Below are 14,203 nucleotides of genomic sequence, written 5' to 3'. Positions count from 1 at the left end.
TCATGGTAGTGAAAAAAAAAAGTTTTTACTTCACTTAAAAACTCGCAATAAGATCTTCTGTAGACATCTGACAGAAATAAAGTCAGTCTGGTTAGTAATGTGAATCTGGTGAAACTGTTTTAGGAGTTGTTTAATCAGATCTTGAGAGATTTGATGAATTCAAGGCTGTGGCTGAAGTCATTTGTAGTTCTTGTGTTTCTCTTTCCTTTAGTGTTTCTGTTTGTTAATAGCAGGTGTTCATCACTAATGCTCAATCATCAGTTAATCACAGAATTATCTCATTAACTTCACTGATTCAGTGTTACTCAAACACTCTGTAGTGAGTACACATTATAAGTGTTCACTTAAAACTGAGGATTTTGTTGTGGGGTTTAAAGGGTTAAAGATTTAAGATGAAGAAAAAAACCAAGAAGTCCTCACTGCAGCCTGTAGCACGATGACGTAGCTGGATCAGATCCAATACGTGCTGGACGTTGTAACGCGCATGCGCGGTGGTGTGTTTTGGTGACGTCATAGACGCATGCACACTACCGATTTATGATTATAATGCGCATGCGCTGGTCTTGAGTGACACGCATGCTCAATATTGTATCAAGATGATGTTCTTACCTCTATAGTAGTAGTATAGATGAATAGTAATAAGTAATTATTTACATATATTTAAAGATCTGTATTATTTACAGTTTATCTACACACGCAAAATAGTTGTCTGGACAACATTTAAAATCACATGATTTTAAAGTTTTTAAACCTAAATTTGATGGAATAATAGCATAATATCACCGCAAGTATTTTTTTTTTAAAATGTGTGTATATAGAACATTTTAAAATAAAACCATTTTATTTTATTCAGGTCATAATTGCTGTTGAGTGGAAGCAAAAATGAGTCAAGTAATTGTCTCTGTTTTATTTTAATCCTAAAAGGAACAATACAATAAAGGCTGTATACAACTTAAAATACCAGTACACACTCAAGGGGAAAACGCAAAAATATTAACAGCAACAAGAAAAAATAAAAACTTGTCAGATGTCAAAATAAACAAAAGTGCTATATATATATATAAAAAATGATATTTTGTCTGGTTTTCAACCGTGATCTGTACATAAGATTCCTCTTAATTTGCTGTTAAGTGTCTGCAAGACATGCAATTACATTTATTAAAAAAAAAATAATAAAAGAAAACAAACCCTGAATTTAAGTTCAATATACAAACAGTCAGATCAAGCAATTGTCACCTAAGTGACAATTCCTATTTAACTTTATAAATTGTTGTCCTTGGGGCTATAGTGATTGCCGTCACAAATGAAGCAGTCTGCTGAGCAGTAACCTTCAAACTCTTTGGTCGAGTAAAATGCACGAAGGATTCCTTTCCTTCCATCTCCAATATAGCCTGGCGGGAAGTCTTTAAATAAGTCCCCACAGCAAAGGCAACTGGTCACTTTATATGGCACTCGGTACATCTCCTTGTAGTCACTGGAGTATGCACTCCAGTTGACAACACCTATTGTAAGAAAGAGATTTAAAACAATAAAAAGTTCTGAGCAAAGTTTAAAATGCATTTGCAGCTTAAACTTTATGTGTGGAACTATCTACCGGTATAAATAAAAAAATAAAATGAAAACTTACTGTCAAGCCAGGCTAAATGAGCGTCTTTTCTGAATGATGCGTCACAAACAACATCATGGAAAAGCCAGCACGTCAGACACAGTCTGAAGAAGGCCACATCTCCATCTTCTTTGACCACATTCAAGAGGATACGTCTCAGGATCTCAGGTGGCATCTGCTGAAAAAAAAAAAATTGGTTAATATTATTCAATATAAAATACTAGTCGAATAATAGCATACATTTAAAATGTTAAAAATAACATTTGGAATAGGAAAAACTCCCACCTTACTTATGTAATCAGCTTCTGCTTCCTTTTCCAATTCTCCTTAAGAAAGAATGAAAGAAAGAACGAAAAGAAAGAAGAGAAAGAAAGTTCACACCAATACATCAATCATGAAATATTTATGGAAAAAGGAACTTTTATCTTCAGTTGTCAGATTAGTTGTTACAAACCTATTTTAGTTAAAGTTATACCTGTTTTCATTTCTTTGCGCCTTTTTCTGAGTAGCTTTCTTTCAGCATCTGATCTTAAATTACACATAAAAAAAACAAACAAACAAGTGAACTAGTTTCCCTAGAAAGTATTTACTCCACACAGGAAAAAAAAAAAAAAAATCACCATAAAACCAAATACATTACATTTACATTTAGTCATTTAGCAGACGCTTTTATCCAAAGCGACTTACAAATGAGGACAATGGAAGCAATCAAAAACAACAAAAGAGCAATGATATATAAATATCAAAATATCAAATACTGTGCAAATTAATATTATTAAAGAGAGGATAAAAAACTGCTACTTCTACTCCTCCATCACCCACTACTACTAATAAATATGTTTTATTTATTGGAAGAACTTGGAAATAGGCTTACTTCACAGGATAATTTGTTAGCAGGAGCAAGCACCACCATCTCCTTACTGCAGCCATGTCAGACTGGAAAATATGCATAATGTAAATCAATAAGCCTTTGAGAATAAACTTTTTGCCAAATTATTAATTTTGATAGCTCACCTCAGAAAAAGCAAAGACGCCTCCCATTACAACATAGAGTGTGTACTGTAACATTAATAGTAAGTTACATCAAAACAGACATAAACAATAGTAATCAACTTTAAATGGTTTTGTTTGACTGTATCAATATCTTAAGTTTGTTGGATATTGTTTTTGCTCAAACTAAAAAATAAATTAACAATTAAAGACAGCAATCTGACAAAGCTATCAAGGAAAATAAACATTACTTATTGTTAAACAATTCTTCCTACCATCAACACAAACACTCCACAATTATTTGACCAATTCTGCCTTGGAGCACCCTGTTGAATTAAATTGAAATAAACATGTTGTAATTATTCAAAAACTAACAATGTGTTTGAATATGTAATTTAGTGATGGCAACAAGAAAACTGCTTACGTTGAGATCATCACGTCCATACTCTTTCCACAGCCCAGGATGTAGTTGCTGTGCAAGTACTCTACAAAGCATTGAAACAACAACAACAACTAAAACAAAAACTGAACAAAAATAATAATAAAATACTAATAAACAAACTGGGGTGGAACAAATCCCCAAACAAATTATTGGCTCATTTATCATCGTTTAAACATTGTTTTCTTTGAACTATAAAATATAATGCCAGGGATAAGGTAGATTTAAATAGTTTAAGCATCAATGAAAAATGAGCCATAAAACAAAAAACAAAATGCATGCAAAAGGATGTATGGCACAAAACAGAACTACCATAATCCTGAACTTCTTTTGAACTCTTAATATTTTTTCTGAAAAAACCTGTAGGGATCAATGTACACAGCAAAATCCCCAGTGTTAATTTAACACTCTGAGTGTGGACACATATAAACACTGAAGCAGTGTTAAAAGTAACACTGAAGCAGAGTTGAAGTTAATGAGATAATTAAGAAGTTAATTGAGTTATGATTAAGCATTATTGAAGACACCTGATGTTAACAAGCAGAATCACAAACGAGAAAAATCACAATTTGTGTATCACCATTATAGTGTTCAGTGTTTGCTTTAGCTGGGATCTTGGCTTGTAACTTTTAAAGTTTGTTTGTCAAATCAAGAGCAAAAATCATTGCGTGTTGATGATTACGTTTTAATGTAATCGTTGTTTGACATGAATCACTGAACTCATTTACAGTCTTTTCTCAAAGTAAAATTTCCATTATTGATTGTCACAGCTTTGATTCCACAATGAAAAAGTCTGTATTTTCTATACATTTTGTAGATATCTCTTGCAAGTGATTCTGATTTTTTTTAGTTAAAGAATTCTAATTTTAGGCACACACAGATAACAATAATCAACGTATGAATCTCAACAACGGTGACAAACAACATATTCAGATAAACAGACCAACTCTGAACATCACAAAACTAGATACAAAATGAACATAAAAACAGCAAAAATAAAATATAGTTAGAATAAAAAGTTAAAAAGACAGTTCAGCTCATAATTTATTCATGCCGCAATGCATGATGGGAGCCATGGATGAGTTTTTATTGGCTACAACATCCTTTTTTGATGGTCACCGTTGTTGTGATGCTCACGCTGATTCCTGATGTCTGTGTGTCCAAACAAAAAATTACTTTTTTTTTTTACGTAGAACTAACTATTAAAAACATGTCATACTATGTCAGAAATTCTGGGTTGCTTACTTTCTTTTTCACTTAATTTATGTATGCAGTAAAGAAACTTAAACTCAGGCATTCAGGTCACTCTATAACAAACAGCTCAAACCACAATCAATGGCACACATGATTGTCTTTGCTGTGGTCGGTCTGTATGATATAATTCAGTCACCACAGCCACATAAAATCTAAAGATAATAACTGAAGGGTCAAGATCCCAACTAAAGCAAACATTGACCACTATAATGGTGATACACAAATTGTGATTTTCTCGTTTGGTGATTCTGCTTGTTAACATCAGGTGTCTTCAATAATGGTCAATCATAACTCAATTAACTTCTTAATTATCTCATTAACTTCAACTCTGCTTCAGTGTTACTTTTAACACTGCTTTAGTGTTTATATGAGTCCACACTCAAGAGTGTTAAATTAACACTGGGGATTTTGCTGTGTAACCACAATCGCTGAAGTCAGTGCCGTGCAGTGAATCAAGCAAATACATCTCTCTGCTTTTTGGTTTCATGATCTGTAAAACTAGTTCTATTAAATGATTCTTGGAAAATACAACTGTTAGTTATGTCAAAATATTTCAGTGTTACTTGCATTAAGGAGAACTGATAATTTAAACACAATAGACTTACACATATCATCCAATGGTTTGATGCCCAGGAAGGGAGTAAGATGAAGTCACATTCTGCTATATGGTCCTTATACAGACAACAAACATTTTTAAATAGCACCTAAAATGACCCTAGTTAACTTCTATTAAAAATTTCAGTCATACTTACAGGTAAGTTAGCTGAAGGGTCTGCATACAATGGTGGCAACCATGTCACTGTCACATACGAGCTAAAACAATGGACCTTTATGTTCTGTTAGATACCATTTAAAATTACAGTTAATAAAGGATCACTTGTGCACACTTTCTCACTCGAAAAAAAAACAGTTCTACACAGAAGATATAAAATATTGCCTTTAAATCAGCAATATCTCTGACCATTGAAAGGCAGGCATTCAAAATCTGTAATAATTTGAGAGAGACCAAATTTAATATTCACTTATTACAAAACAAAAGCATGATATTGAATGTGATAATACTCACAGTCCCTTCAACATCATTTGGATGTCCCAAGGTAATAAAATCTGATCTGTTCAGAATTGTTGCTCCTACTTGAGCCAAAAATTGTTGTCGTGATTCCTTTTCATTTAAAGCATTATCTATCTAGAAAAACTAAAAAAAAAAAGTGTAAGTATGATTATACACTTTGCATAAAAATGCAAAAAATTCAACATACCATCTTTATTTGGTCACTGCTTTGTGGATGCATCCAGCATGCCCTGTTTGGCTGCACATTTCGTAGGGCTGTCATGTCAATCACTGAACCTTGGCTGGGGCCTGAAAAGAGAGAAAATATTATGATCCAACTGTATTTATTAAGTGAAGTGAGATTTTGCAAGGGTGGTGTTATAATGACATTACTTACAGTGTACTTGGTCTATTTGTGTAATATCACAGGTGTGTCTTTCACTATCATTTAGGGACTGTGGAGGTGTACCTTCACATAAAGTACAAGACAAAGTGATTTTTACAATACATGAAAAAATGAATGGTCATTGTAAGTTTAAAAAAAAAAAAAGTTACCCAGTACTATCTGACCATAACCATTGAAGGTTAACTGATCACTTGGTGATACAATTTTTCTTAGGCTGTCCTCCATGTTCTTATTCTGTGCTGTGTTATAATGGTGAATGATGTTGCGCATCAAAAATGTGTGTCCAGATGGCGTGAGCATGTTCAAGAAATAATTGTTCTTGCGCATTGAACCAAAAAGTTGCTCTGCGGTTTGAGTATTTACCCATCCACAGAGTTCTGGGAATACTTGGATTCTCCTAAGAGCATCTCTTGGGTCTTTGGTGTTAAATTCATGAAATCTGTCATACAGAGCATAATGCTCTGATGATCCTGTCAAAAGATGGCAGTTGATATCCTCCTCCTCCTTCTTATTTTTCAACCATGGTAGATTAACTTTGAGCTTGCCTTCCTTTGCTAGCTGGATATTTGCTGTAGTGCATGGGTTCAGCAAGTCTCCCTTCATGGGGACTGAAAGGTAGAGAATCTGCTTTCCGTAGATTAACGTGTGCTGCAAGTCCTCTAGCAAAGTCGTATATTACTGTCACACCCAGGGGCGGCTATGCTTTGACTAAGCCACACCCCTTCTCAACTTCCACCTCGAGGAGGTCCCCAAAGCCAACCCAAAGGCCAAACAACACCAGAACAAGTAAGTGATAAAACAATCTTTATTTAAATATTTAAAAATAGCTTGGGGAATAGGGAAAGGGCAATTAAAACTAAACTCTGACTCGGCCCTCCAGATGGGCTATGGCCGGGAAGAGGTCAGGGAGCAAGGGGGCCACGGGGATCTGGGGCGTGAAACTCGGGGCCCGGCCAGAGTCTTAGGTATCCGTAGCGCCCTCCTTCTTCCTCCTCTTCGCTGAATACAACTCACGGTAAGTACTGGTTCACACAGTTCGTTCTCGGGGTGCTCACTCTCTTTCTCTTCCTCCACAGGCAACGGCTGGGACGCAAAGGCACAGTTAATTCGGCTTGGTTTTGCTCTCACCTCTTCGCTGATTGCAGCTCACAGTAAGTACTGGTTCACACAGTTCGTTCCTTGGGTGCTCACTTGCTTTCTCTTTCTCCACAGGCAGCGGCGTAAGTACAGGTTTCCTCGGTCTCTCCTCGTGTTACCCACTCTCTCTCCTTTTCTCTCCACAGGTATCAACTTGGGCACAATAGCACAGTTAGTTTGCTTTGAATGGCTCTCACCTCTGGGCTGGACACAGCGTACTGTAAGTACAGGTTTCGCTCTATTTCTCCTCGCGTTATCCACTCTCTCTCCTCCTCTCTACAGGTATCAACTTGGACACAAAACACAGTTACTCTGCTTTGGATGGCTTTCACCTCTGGGCTGGACACAACGTACTGTAAGTACAGGGTTCGCTCTATTCCTCCTCGTGTTATTCACTCTCTCTCCTTTTCTCTCCACAGGTATCAACTTGGGCACAATAGCACAGTTAGGTTGCTTTGAATGACTCTCACCTCTGGGCTGAACACAGCGTACTGTAAGTACAGGTTTCCTCTGTTTCTCCTTGTGTTACTCACTCTCTCTTTCCTTTTCTCTCCACAGGTATCAGATTGGACACAAAGCACAGTTAGTTTGCTTTGAATAGCTCCCACCTCTGGGCTGAACACAGCGTACCGTGCTATCTCCGGAGATCTGAAGCACGCTCACAACATATACTGTACTGAACTAGGCTAGAACCAGCAGTCTCCTTGTCCTCCCGCGACAGAGTGCGTGAAGGCGGGGGTTTATCTGACAGGACACACGGCAATACACAGCAACCCACAGCAATATACAGCACCACGTCAAAATTATAGGTTTTCACAGCACGAAGACTCACCCACCACACTCAGTGTACGAAAAGGACACCCGTCTTCCTTCACTTCGCTTGGTTCGGATCTGGCGATGGAATATGCGGCCTAGCTAGTGATGTCGTCGTTGTGACTACTTCAATAAGTATTCCTTCGGCTCTCCCACCACGCTATATTAGGGGTAGGGCCGCCCTCCTCCTCCTGGGGAGATCTACACAACGCCAGGTCAATATACAGGGCACTTTCGGCTTGCTCTTAGTACTCACATCAATGCCGCTTCCAATCCCCTTTTTCACGTCGTCTCAATTCGCCGTATAATCCGTTCACTTCTCAACCTTTAAGGTTCGCGATGTCTTCACAATCATACAATTCCAGCCTGAGGGAGAGAGAGAGTTAGACAGCCACCAGCAGCGCACCAAGACGGGCACGACACAGTGCTTCACACACACCAGAAAGAGCTCCCAGACTGTGAAATAACTTGGCCTTAAGTACTGCCTTGTCCAGCGTATCCTCCAATCACCAACCGCTGTCCCTACCTAGGCACAGGTGCATCGAATTCCCTGATTTTCCCCCTTACGGTGCTACCGGAAGTTCCGGTGTTCTGTTTTTCCGGTCCGGGCGGAAACACTTCCGGGCGGAACCAAACTTCCCGAATTTTGGTTCCGCCCCTAAAGATCGTCACCTTGTGACATCCTCCCCCGCCAATCCGTTCTAGTCCCTAGAACGTCCTCGGGCTGTCCACGGTTCCGTCGGCCTCGGTTCTCTCGCTGGGATCGTCTCACTGGTGAATCGGGCTCAGCTTGTTCAGGGGCTGCTTCTGGTTCTCTTGGGGCGATCGGGGGTGGTGCCACCACGGGTCTCCCTGGTACCACAGCCCAACCTTCAATCCAGGGGGCCGCTGGTACAGGTTCCGTGGGGACTTCTTCCACGGCTTCAGGGTAGTTAGGGCATGGGCGAATCATGTTCCGGTGCACCACACGGTCGGGGCCTGACTTCCCTTCTGGCCGGATGGTATAGACCGGCTGTCCCGGCCTCTGCTGCCGGCAGACTACATAAGGGGTGGCCTCCCAACGGTCACTCAGTTTCCCCTTCCCCTGCCGCCGATTATCTCTCACCAACACCCTCTCTCCTGGCAGTAGAGGGGCTTCTCTAGCAGTCCGATCATACAACCGCTTACTTTTCTCTCCTGCCGTCTGTATCCTTTTCGACACCTGCTCGTAGGCGAAATGCAAGCGCTGGTGATGGCGCCCCACCCACTCCGTTACACTTGCTTCCTCTTGGTCGGCTGTCACTCCTAGGACCAGGTCAGTAGGCATTCGTATGTGTCTGCCAAACATCAGGTACGTGGGGGCGTAACCCGTAGTACTATGTATACTGTTGTTATAGGCCTGTAGGAGGTTTGGCAATGCACTCACCCAATCGTCCTGCCGTTGTTGGTCCAAGGTCCCCAGCAGCCCCAATAGGGTCTGATTGAATCTCTCGCAGCCGCCGTTCCCCTGAGGGTGATACGAAGTGGTGTGAGTTTTCGTGCAACCGTACAACTGGCATAGTTCTCTAATTACCCTGGACTCAAAGTTGGCTCCTTGATCGGAGTGCAGAAACTCCGGGCATCCGAACGTCTGGAAGACGGCCCGCCATAAAACTGTAGTGGTGGTGGTTGCAGTCTGGTCGAGGGTGGGGATAGCCCAAGCGTACTTTGTGAACAAATCCGTTATTACCAAGATGTTCTGGTAGCGATCTAGTGGTCGGCCCAGTGTCAAGAAGTCCATAGCCATGATATGAAGGGGGGCCTTCGCATGGATGGGTACCATTGGCGCTCGGACCTCCCGTCTGGACTTAAACAATATGCATCTCGGGCAAGCTTGAATTAGGGCGTGCACCGATGCCTCTAGCCCGGGCCAAAAGAAGAATCTCCTAAGCAGGGACACGGTCCTCTCCTGTCCCTGGTGCCCCAACTGGTTGTGGTACGCCGAAACTAACGCCGTTACCTCATCTGCGGGTACCACGATCTGGCGTACTTCTTCGCCCAACTTCGGGTCACTGACCCTTCTGCACAGAACGCCATCTCTCAGCTCCAGCCTGTCCCATTGCCCCAGCAGCCTCCTCCCAGTATCCGTCTGGGCTAACCTCTCCGCTGGCGTCAGCCGTCGGCCCTGTTCCAGCCATTCTCTTACCAGCCGCACATCTTGATCCCTGGCCTGTCTCTCCCTCCACCGACGGGGATCCCATCCCCAGTCCTCAGGCACGGCCTCTTGTCTGCTGCCTGGTGCCTCTACTGCTCCTACCATATAGCCCTCCTCCGGGCTGGCCCCTCCGGGGCTTTCCGCTTCGGGCAGCCTTGAGAGGACGTCCGCGTTCGTGTGTTCACGCCCTGGTCGGTACTGTAGTTGATAGTCAAAGTTGGCCAGTTGGGCCACCCACCGCTGCTCCACGGCTCCCAGCTTCGCCATCTGTAAGTGTACTAATGGGTTATTGTCTGTAATGATCGTCACCTTGGCACCCCAGAGGTAGTCTTTAAATTTCTCACTTAGGGCCCACTTCAATGCCAGCAGCTCCAATTTGAAAGAACTATAGTTCGCATCGTTTCTCTCGGCTGGGTGGAGGCTCCGGCTGGCGTACGCGATGACCCTCCCGACTCCGTCCTGCCGTTGAGCCAACACCGCTCCCAGCCCGAGATTGCTGGCATCTGTATACAGAAGGAATGGTTTTGTGAAATCTGCGTATGCCAAGATAGGGGCCTGTAGCAGCTCCTGCTTCAATGTCTGGAACGCCGACTCACAATTTGCATCCCAGTCTACGTTGGGCGACCCCCGGCCCCGGTTACGACCTGTGCCAACCAGCAACTGATTAAGGGCTTTAGCCATTTTTGAAAAGTCCTTTATGAAACGCCTATAGTATCCCACAAATCCTAAAAAGGATCGCACTTGCCTCACTGTCCTCGGGGCCTTCCAGTCTTTCACGGCCGATACCTTTCCAGGATCTACGGACACTCCAGCCGCACTGACCACGTGGCCCAAAAAGTTGACTTCTCTCCGTAGTAAGTGACACTTATTGGGCTGTAGTTTCAATCCGTACTTCTCCATGGCCCGAAAGACTTCCTCGAGGTGCCTCAGGTGTGAATCAAAATCTGGGGAGTAGACAATCACATCATCCAGGTAAACTAATACTGACTCCATTAACTGACCTCCCAAGCACCGCTGCATCAGCCGCTGGAAGGTGGCCGGAGCGTTACAGAGCCCGAAAGGCATCCGGTCCCATTCAAATAGTCCAAACGGGGTTGTAAAGGCAGTCTTCTCCCGGTCTGCTTCGGCCACCTGCACCTGCCAGTAGCCACTGGCCAAATCTAGGGTAGAGTACCATGCCGACTGCGTGAGGCTGGCAAGCGAATCTTCGATCCGCGGCAAAGGGAAAGCGTCTTTCTTAGTCACGAGGTTCAGCTTACGGTAGTCCACGCAGAATCTCCAAGCCCCCGTCTTCTTTTGCACCAGCACTATGGGGGCCGCCCACGGGCTGCTGCTTTCCCTGACAACTCCTTGCTTCAGCATGCCTTGCAGGAGTGTACGTACCTCGGTATACAAAGTGGGTGGAATTGGGCGATACCTCTCCCGGCTGGGCCCTGCATCCCCGGTAGGTATATGATGTTGTACCACCTGGGTGCATCCGTAGTCTTCATCGTGGGTGGCGAACACATGCTGCCATCTCCGAAGGAGGGCCTGTAACTTCTGTCTGTGCTTGTTCTAAATCCTCCCCTTGTAATGACTCACCCGCCAGGTGGCTCGGCACACTCCTCTCCATACCACCCCATGGGGTGTCTACTTGTGTCAGGGCCACCTCGATGACAGTGGGGCACACCTGACGAAAACTAATATCCCTCTCTTCCCTTACTTGGTGGGGTGTAACCGTTGTCAGACGGGCTAATCGTTGGTGCCGATGTAGTTGCACCGCGTATGGGTGTACATTCCGTATCCTTATGGGGACTCTCCCCCGCCGGACCGTCGCTAGTCCTCGTGCCACTTCCACTTGTGGACAATCCACATGGGGCTCCACCAGCACCCACTCTTCTGGGCCCGCTCTTCGGGGCGGTACTCGCGCCCACACAACAGCCTCACTTTTTGCGGGGACAGACAAAGCAAAACGACACATCACTCTTCCTACCTCTTCCTGTTCTCTGCGGACTTGGCTCATTTGCACCCTTCGACAGTCAGCTACCACACACTCCCACCTTGGCCTCTCTGCAGGTGGTATCTTCGATACGGGCCTAGCCTGAAATAGCTCTTCCCAGCAATCAGCGAGGACATTCATGCCCAACAGGGCTCGATGTGCACCCAGACAATGGTCTTGCACGATAATCACACCTTTCTGGGGGACCATCACTCCGTGAACCTCTAGGTCCGTCAATCGGTAGCCAATATATGGGATGTCGAGGCCGTTTGCGCCCTTCAGAGTAAGCCAGGGGGCCTCCGCCCCTGGTGCCCCTTGTTTCCCAAACACTTCTTCGGATAAACTCTCAGCAAATAACATCACTTGGGAGCCTGTGTCTACCAGGCATTGAATCTCCTTGCCGCACACTCTCACCTTCGCCACGGGGCTACGCCCAATCATCTGGCTCCTAGAGCCATATCCTCTTCCAGGGTCTTCTCGAGGGGTCCCGGCCACACGACCCACAGTGGCCGGCCGACCTAAAAACCCCCTTCTGACGCCCTGCGGGGCCCACACTGGCGGCTATAGTGACCTGGTTTGCCACAGCGGTTGCAGATGGGTCGCCCTTGCTCGTCCCATTCAAAACGGGGCCGATTAAAGTGGTTCGGGCGCCTGAACGGCTCTCGGCCTCCCTCTGAGTACACTCGGTCTCGGGGCGCCGGCCGTGGTTCCTCCCGCGCCCGTCCTTGGCGCAATTCTCCTACGAGGGCTTTAGACAGTTCAGACATCTGATCGCGGACATCTTTCAAAAGTTCAGCCTTCAGTGCTTGCTTCCAGTCAGGGCCTCCGGGTTGTGCTGGTGCTACTTCACTGACGGCCGCACACACTGGGGGACCACTCACCTCAGTCTCATCACCTTCCAGGGCCAGTGCCTCTTTCTTCAGATCTTCGAACGTAAGACCCGGGTCCCTTCGAAACTGGATACGTAGGCTCTGTCTCACCGGACCCTCCTTCAGCCCCAGAAGAAACTGGTCCCGCAATAGAGTCTCTCCATCTCCCAACCCGTGGTCCTGACGGGTCTGTAGTCGGGCGAATTGCTCTCGCAACCTCAGGGCGAAAGCTCTAATCGGTTGACGGGGGCCCTGCTTACAATTGAAGAACTGGGAGCGAAGGACAGCTACGGGGGTGTGGTCACCATACTGTTCAGTGAGGAACTGGAACACGGTTTGGGCGTTGGCTCTAACGGCTTCGGGGGCGGCATGCACCTCTCGCCGCGCTTCTCCATCCAGGGAGTTTAACACAAATTGAAGCCGCTGGGCTGCACTAAGGCCCTGTAGGTCGGCCAGGTACTCTAGTTGGGCCTTCCATTCAGACAATCGTACCTCGGATTCTGTCCCCCCATACTTTTGGATCCAGGGGCTCCCCATAAAAACGGGCATAGCACGGGGTTGGGCTGAAGGCCCCGCGTCGTCGGTCATTGGACGACCTTGGTTACTCAACTCGAGGTGGAAACCCTGCCGACTACGCCAAAGCTGTCACACCCAGGGGCGGCTATGCTTTGACTAAGCCACACCCCTTCTCAACTTCCACCTCGAGGAGGTCCCCCAAGCCAACCCAATGGCCAAACAACACCAGAACAAGTAAGTGATAAAACAATCTTTATTTAAATATTTAAAAATAGCTTGGGGAATAGGGAAAGGCCAATTAAAACTAAACTCTGACTCGGCCCTCCAGATGGGCTATGGCCGGGAAGAGGTCAGGGAGCAAGGGGGCCACGGGGATCCGGGGCGTGGGACTCGGGGCCCGGCCAGAGTCTTAGGTATCCGTAGCGCCCTCCTTCTTCCTCCTCTTCGCTGAATACAACTCACGGTAAGTACTGGTTCACACAGTTCGTTCTCGGGGTGCTCACTCTCTTTCTCTTCCTCCACAGGCAACGGCTGGGACGCAACTTGGGCACAATAGCACAGTTAGTTTGCTTTGAATGGCTCTCACCTCTGGGCTGGACACAGCGTACTGTAAGTATAGGTTTCGCTCTATTTCTCCTCGCGTTATCCACTCTCTCTCCTCCTCTCTACAGGTATCAACTTGGACACAAAACACAGTTACTCTGCTTTGGATGGCTTTCACCTCTGGGCTGGACACAACGTACTGTAAGTACAGGGTTCGCTCTATTCCTCCTCGTGTTATTCACTCTCTCTCCTTTTCTCTCCACAGGTATCAACTTGGGCACAATAGCACAGTTAGTTTGCTTTGAATGACTCTCACCTCTGGGCTGAACACAGCGTACTGTAAGTACAGGTTTCCTCTGTTTCTCCTTGTGTTACTCACTCTCTCTTTCCTTTTCTCTCCACAGGTATCAGATTGGACACAAAGCACA

General features: G+C 45.0%; 1 protein-coding gene and 1 long non-coding RNA gene across 4 annotated transcripts; both read right to left on the bottom strand.

Moving 5' to 3' along the window:
• Window positions 1-1,105: 1,105 nt before the first annotated feature.
• LOC113074420 (uncharacterized) lies at window positions 1,106-5,197 on the bottom strand. 3 transcript variants are annotated; one of them, XM_026247268.1, is made up of 10 exons: window positions 5,042-5,197; window positions 4,895-4,960; window positions 3,021-3,079; window positions 2,872-2,922; window positions 2,621-2,665; window positions 2,481-2,542; window positions 2,082-2,134; window positions 1,892-1,932; window positions 1,628-1,784; window positions 1,106-1,502 (listed from the first exon to the last, which is right to left on the bottom strand). In XM_026247268.1, exons 2-10 carry the CDS (start codon window positions 4,896-4,898, stop codon window positions 1,261-1,263), a joined length of 714 nt encoding a protein of 237 aa, XP_026103053.1. In that variant the 5' UTR covers window positions 4,899-4,960; window positions 5,042-5,197; the 3' UTR covers window positions 1,106-1,260. The 3 variants fall into 3 exon arrangements, with proteins under 3 accessions (XP_026103053.1, XP_026103055.1, XP_026103054.1); XM_026247269.1 differs by having other exon boundaries at window positions 1,109-1,502; window positions 1,628-1,781; window positions 5,042-5,196; XM_026247270.1 differs by lacking the exon at window positions 2,621-2,665.
• Window positions 5,198-5,224: 27 nt separating this feature from the next.
• LOC113074421 (uncharacterized) lies at window positions 5,225-6,416 on the bottom strand. The gene is made up of 4 exons (XR_003280645.1): window positions 5,896-6,416; window positions 5,738-5,809; window positions 5,356-5,649; window positions 5,225-5,274 (listed from the first exon to the last, which is right to left on the bottom strand). It is a non-coding gene; the product is annotated as an uncharacterized LOC113074421 (long non-coding RNA).
• Window positions 6,417-14,203: the final 7,787 nt, after the last annotated feature.

The sequence above is a fragment of the Carassius auratus genome, unplaced genomic scaffold (assembly GCF_003368295.1).
Source record: "Carassius auratus strain Wakin unplaced genomic scaffold, ASM336829v1 scaf_tig00014591, whole genome shotgun sequence".
In the NCBI taxonomy this organism is placed as follows: Eukaryota; Metazoa; Chordata; class Actinopteri; order Cypriniformes; family Cyprinidae; genus Carassius; species Carassius auratus.
Note: the sequence above shows the minus strand (reverse complement) of the source record. Positions and strands in the feature narration are given on the sequence as shown.

What these genes read in the sequence shown, in the direction of transcription:
- LOC113074420 (XM_026247268.1), bottom strand. An exon ending in GCGTCTTTGCTTTTTCTGAG is followed by an intron (nt 2,543 to 2,620) that starts GTGAGCTATCAA and finishes CATATTTTCCAG; the next exon opens with TCTGACATGGCTGCAGTAAG. An exon ending in AAGCTGATTACATAAGTAAG is followed by an intron (nt 1,785 to 1,891) that starts GTGGGAGTTTTT and finishes TTTTTTTTTCAG; the next exon opens with CAGATGCCACCTGAGATCCT.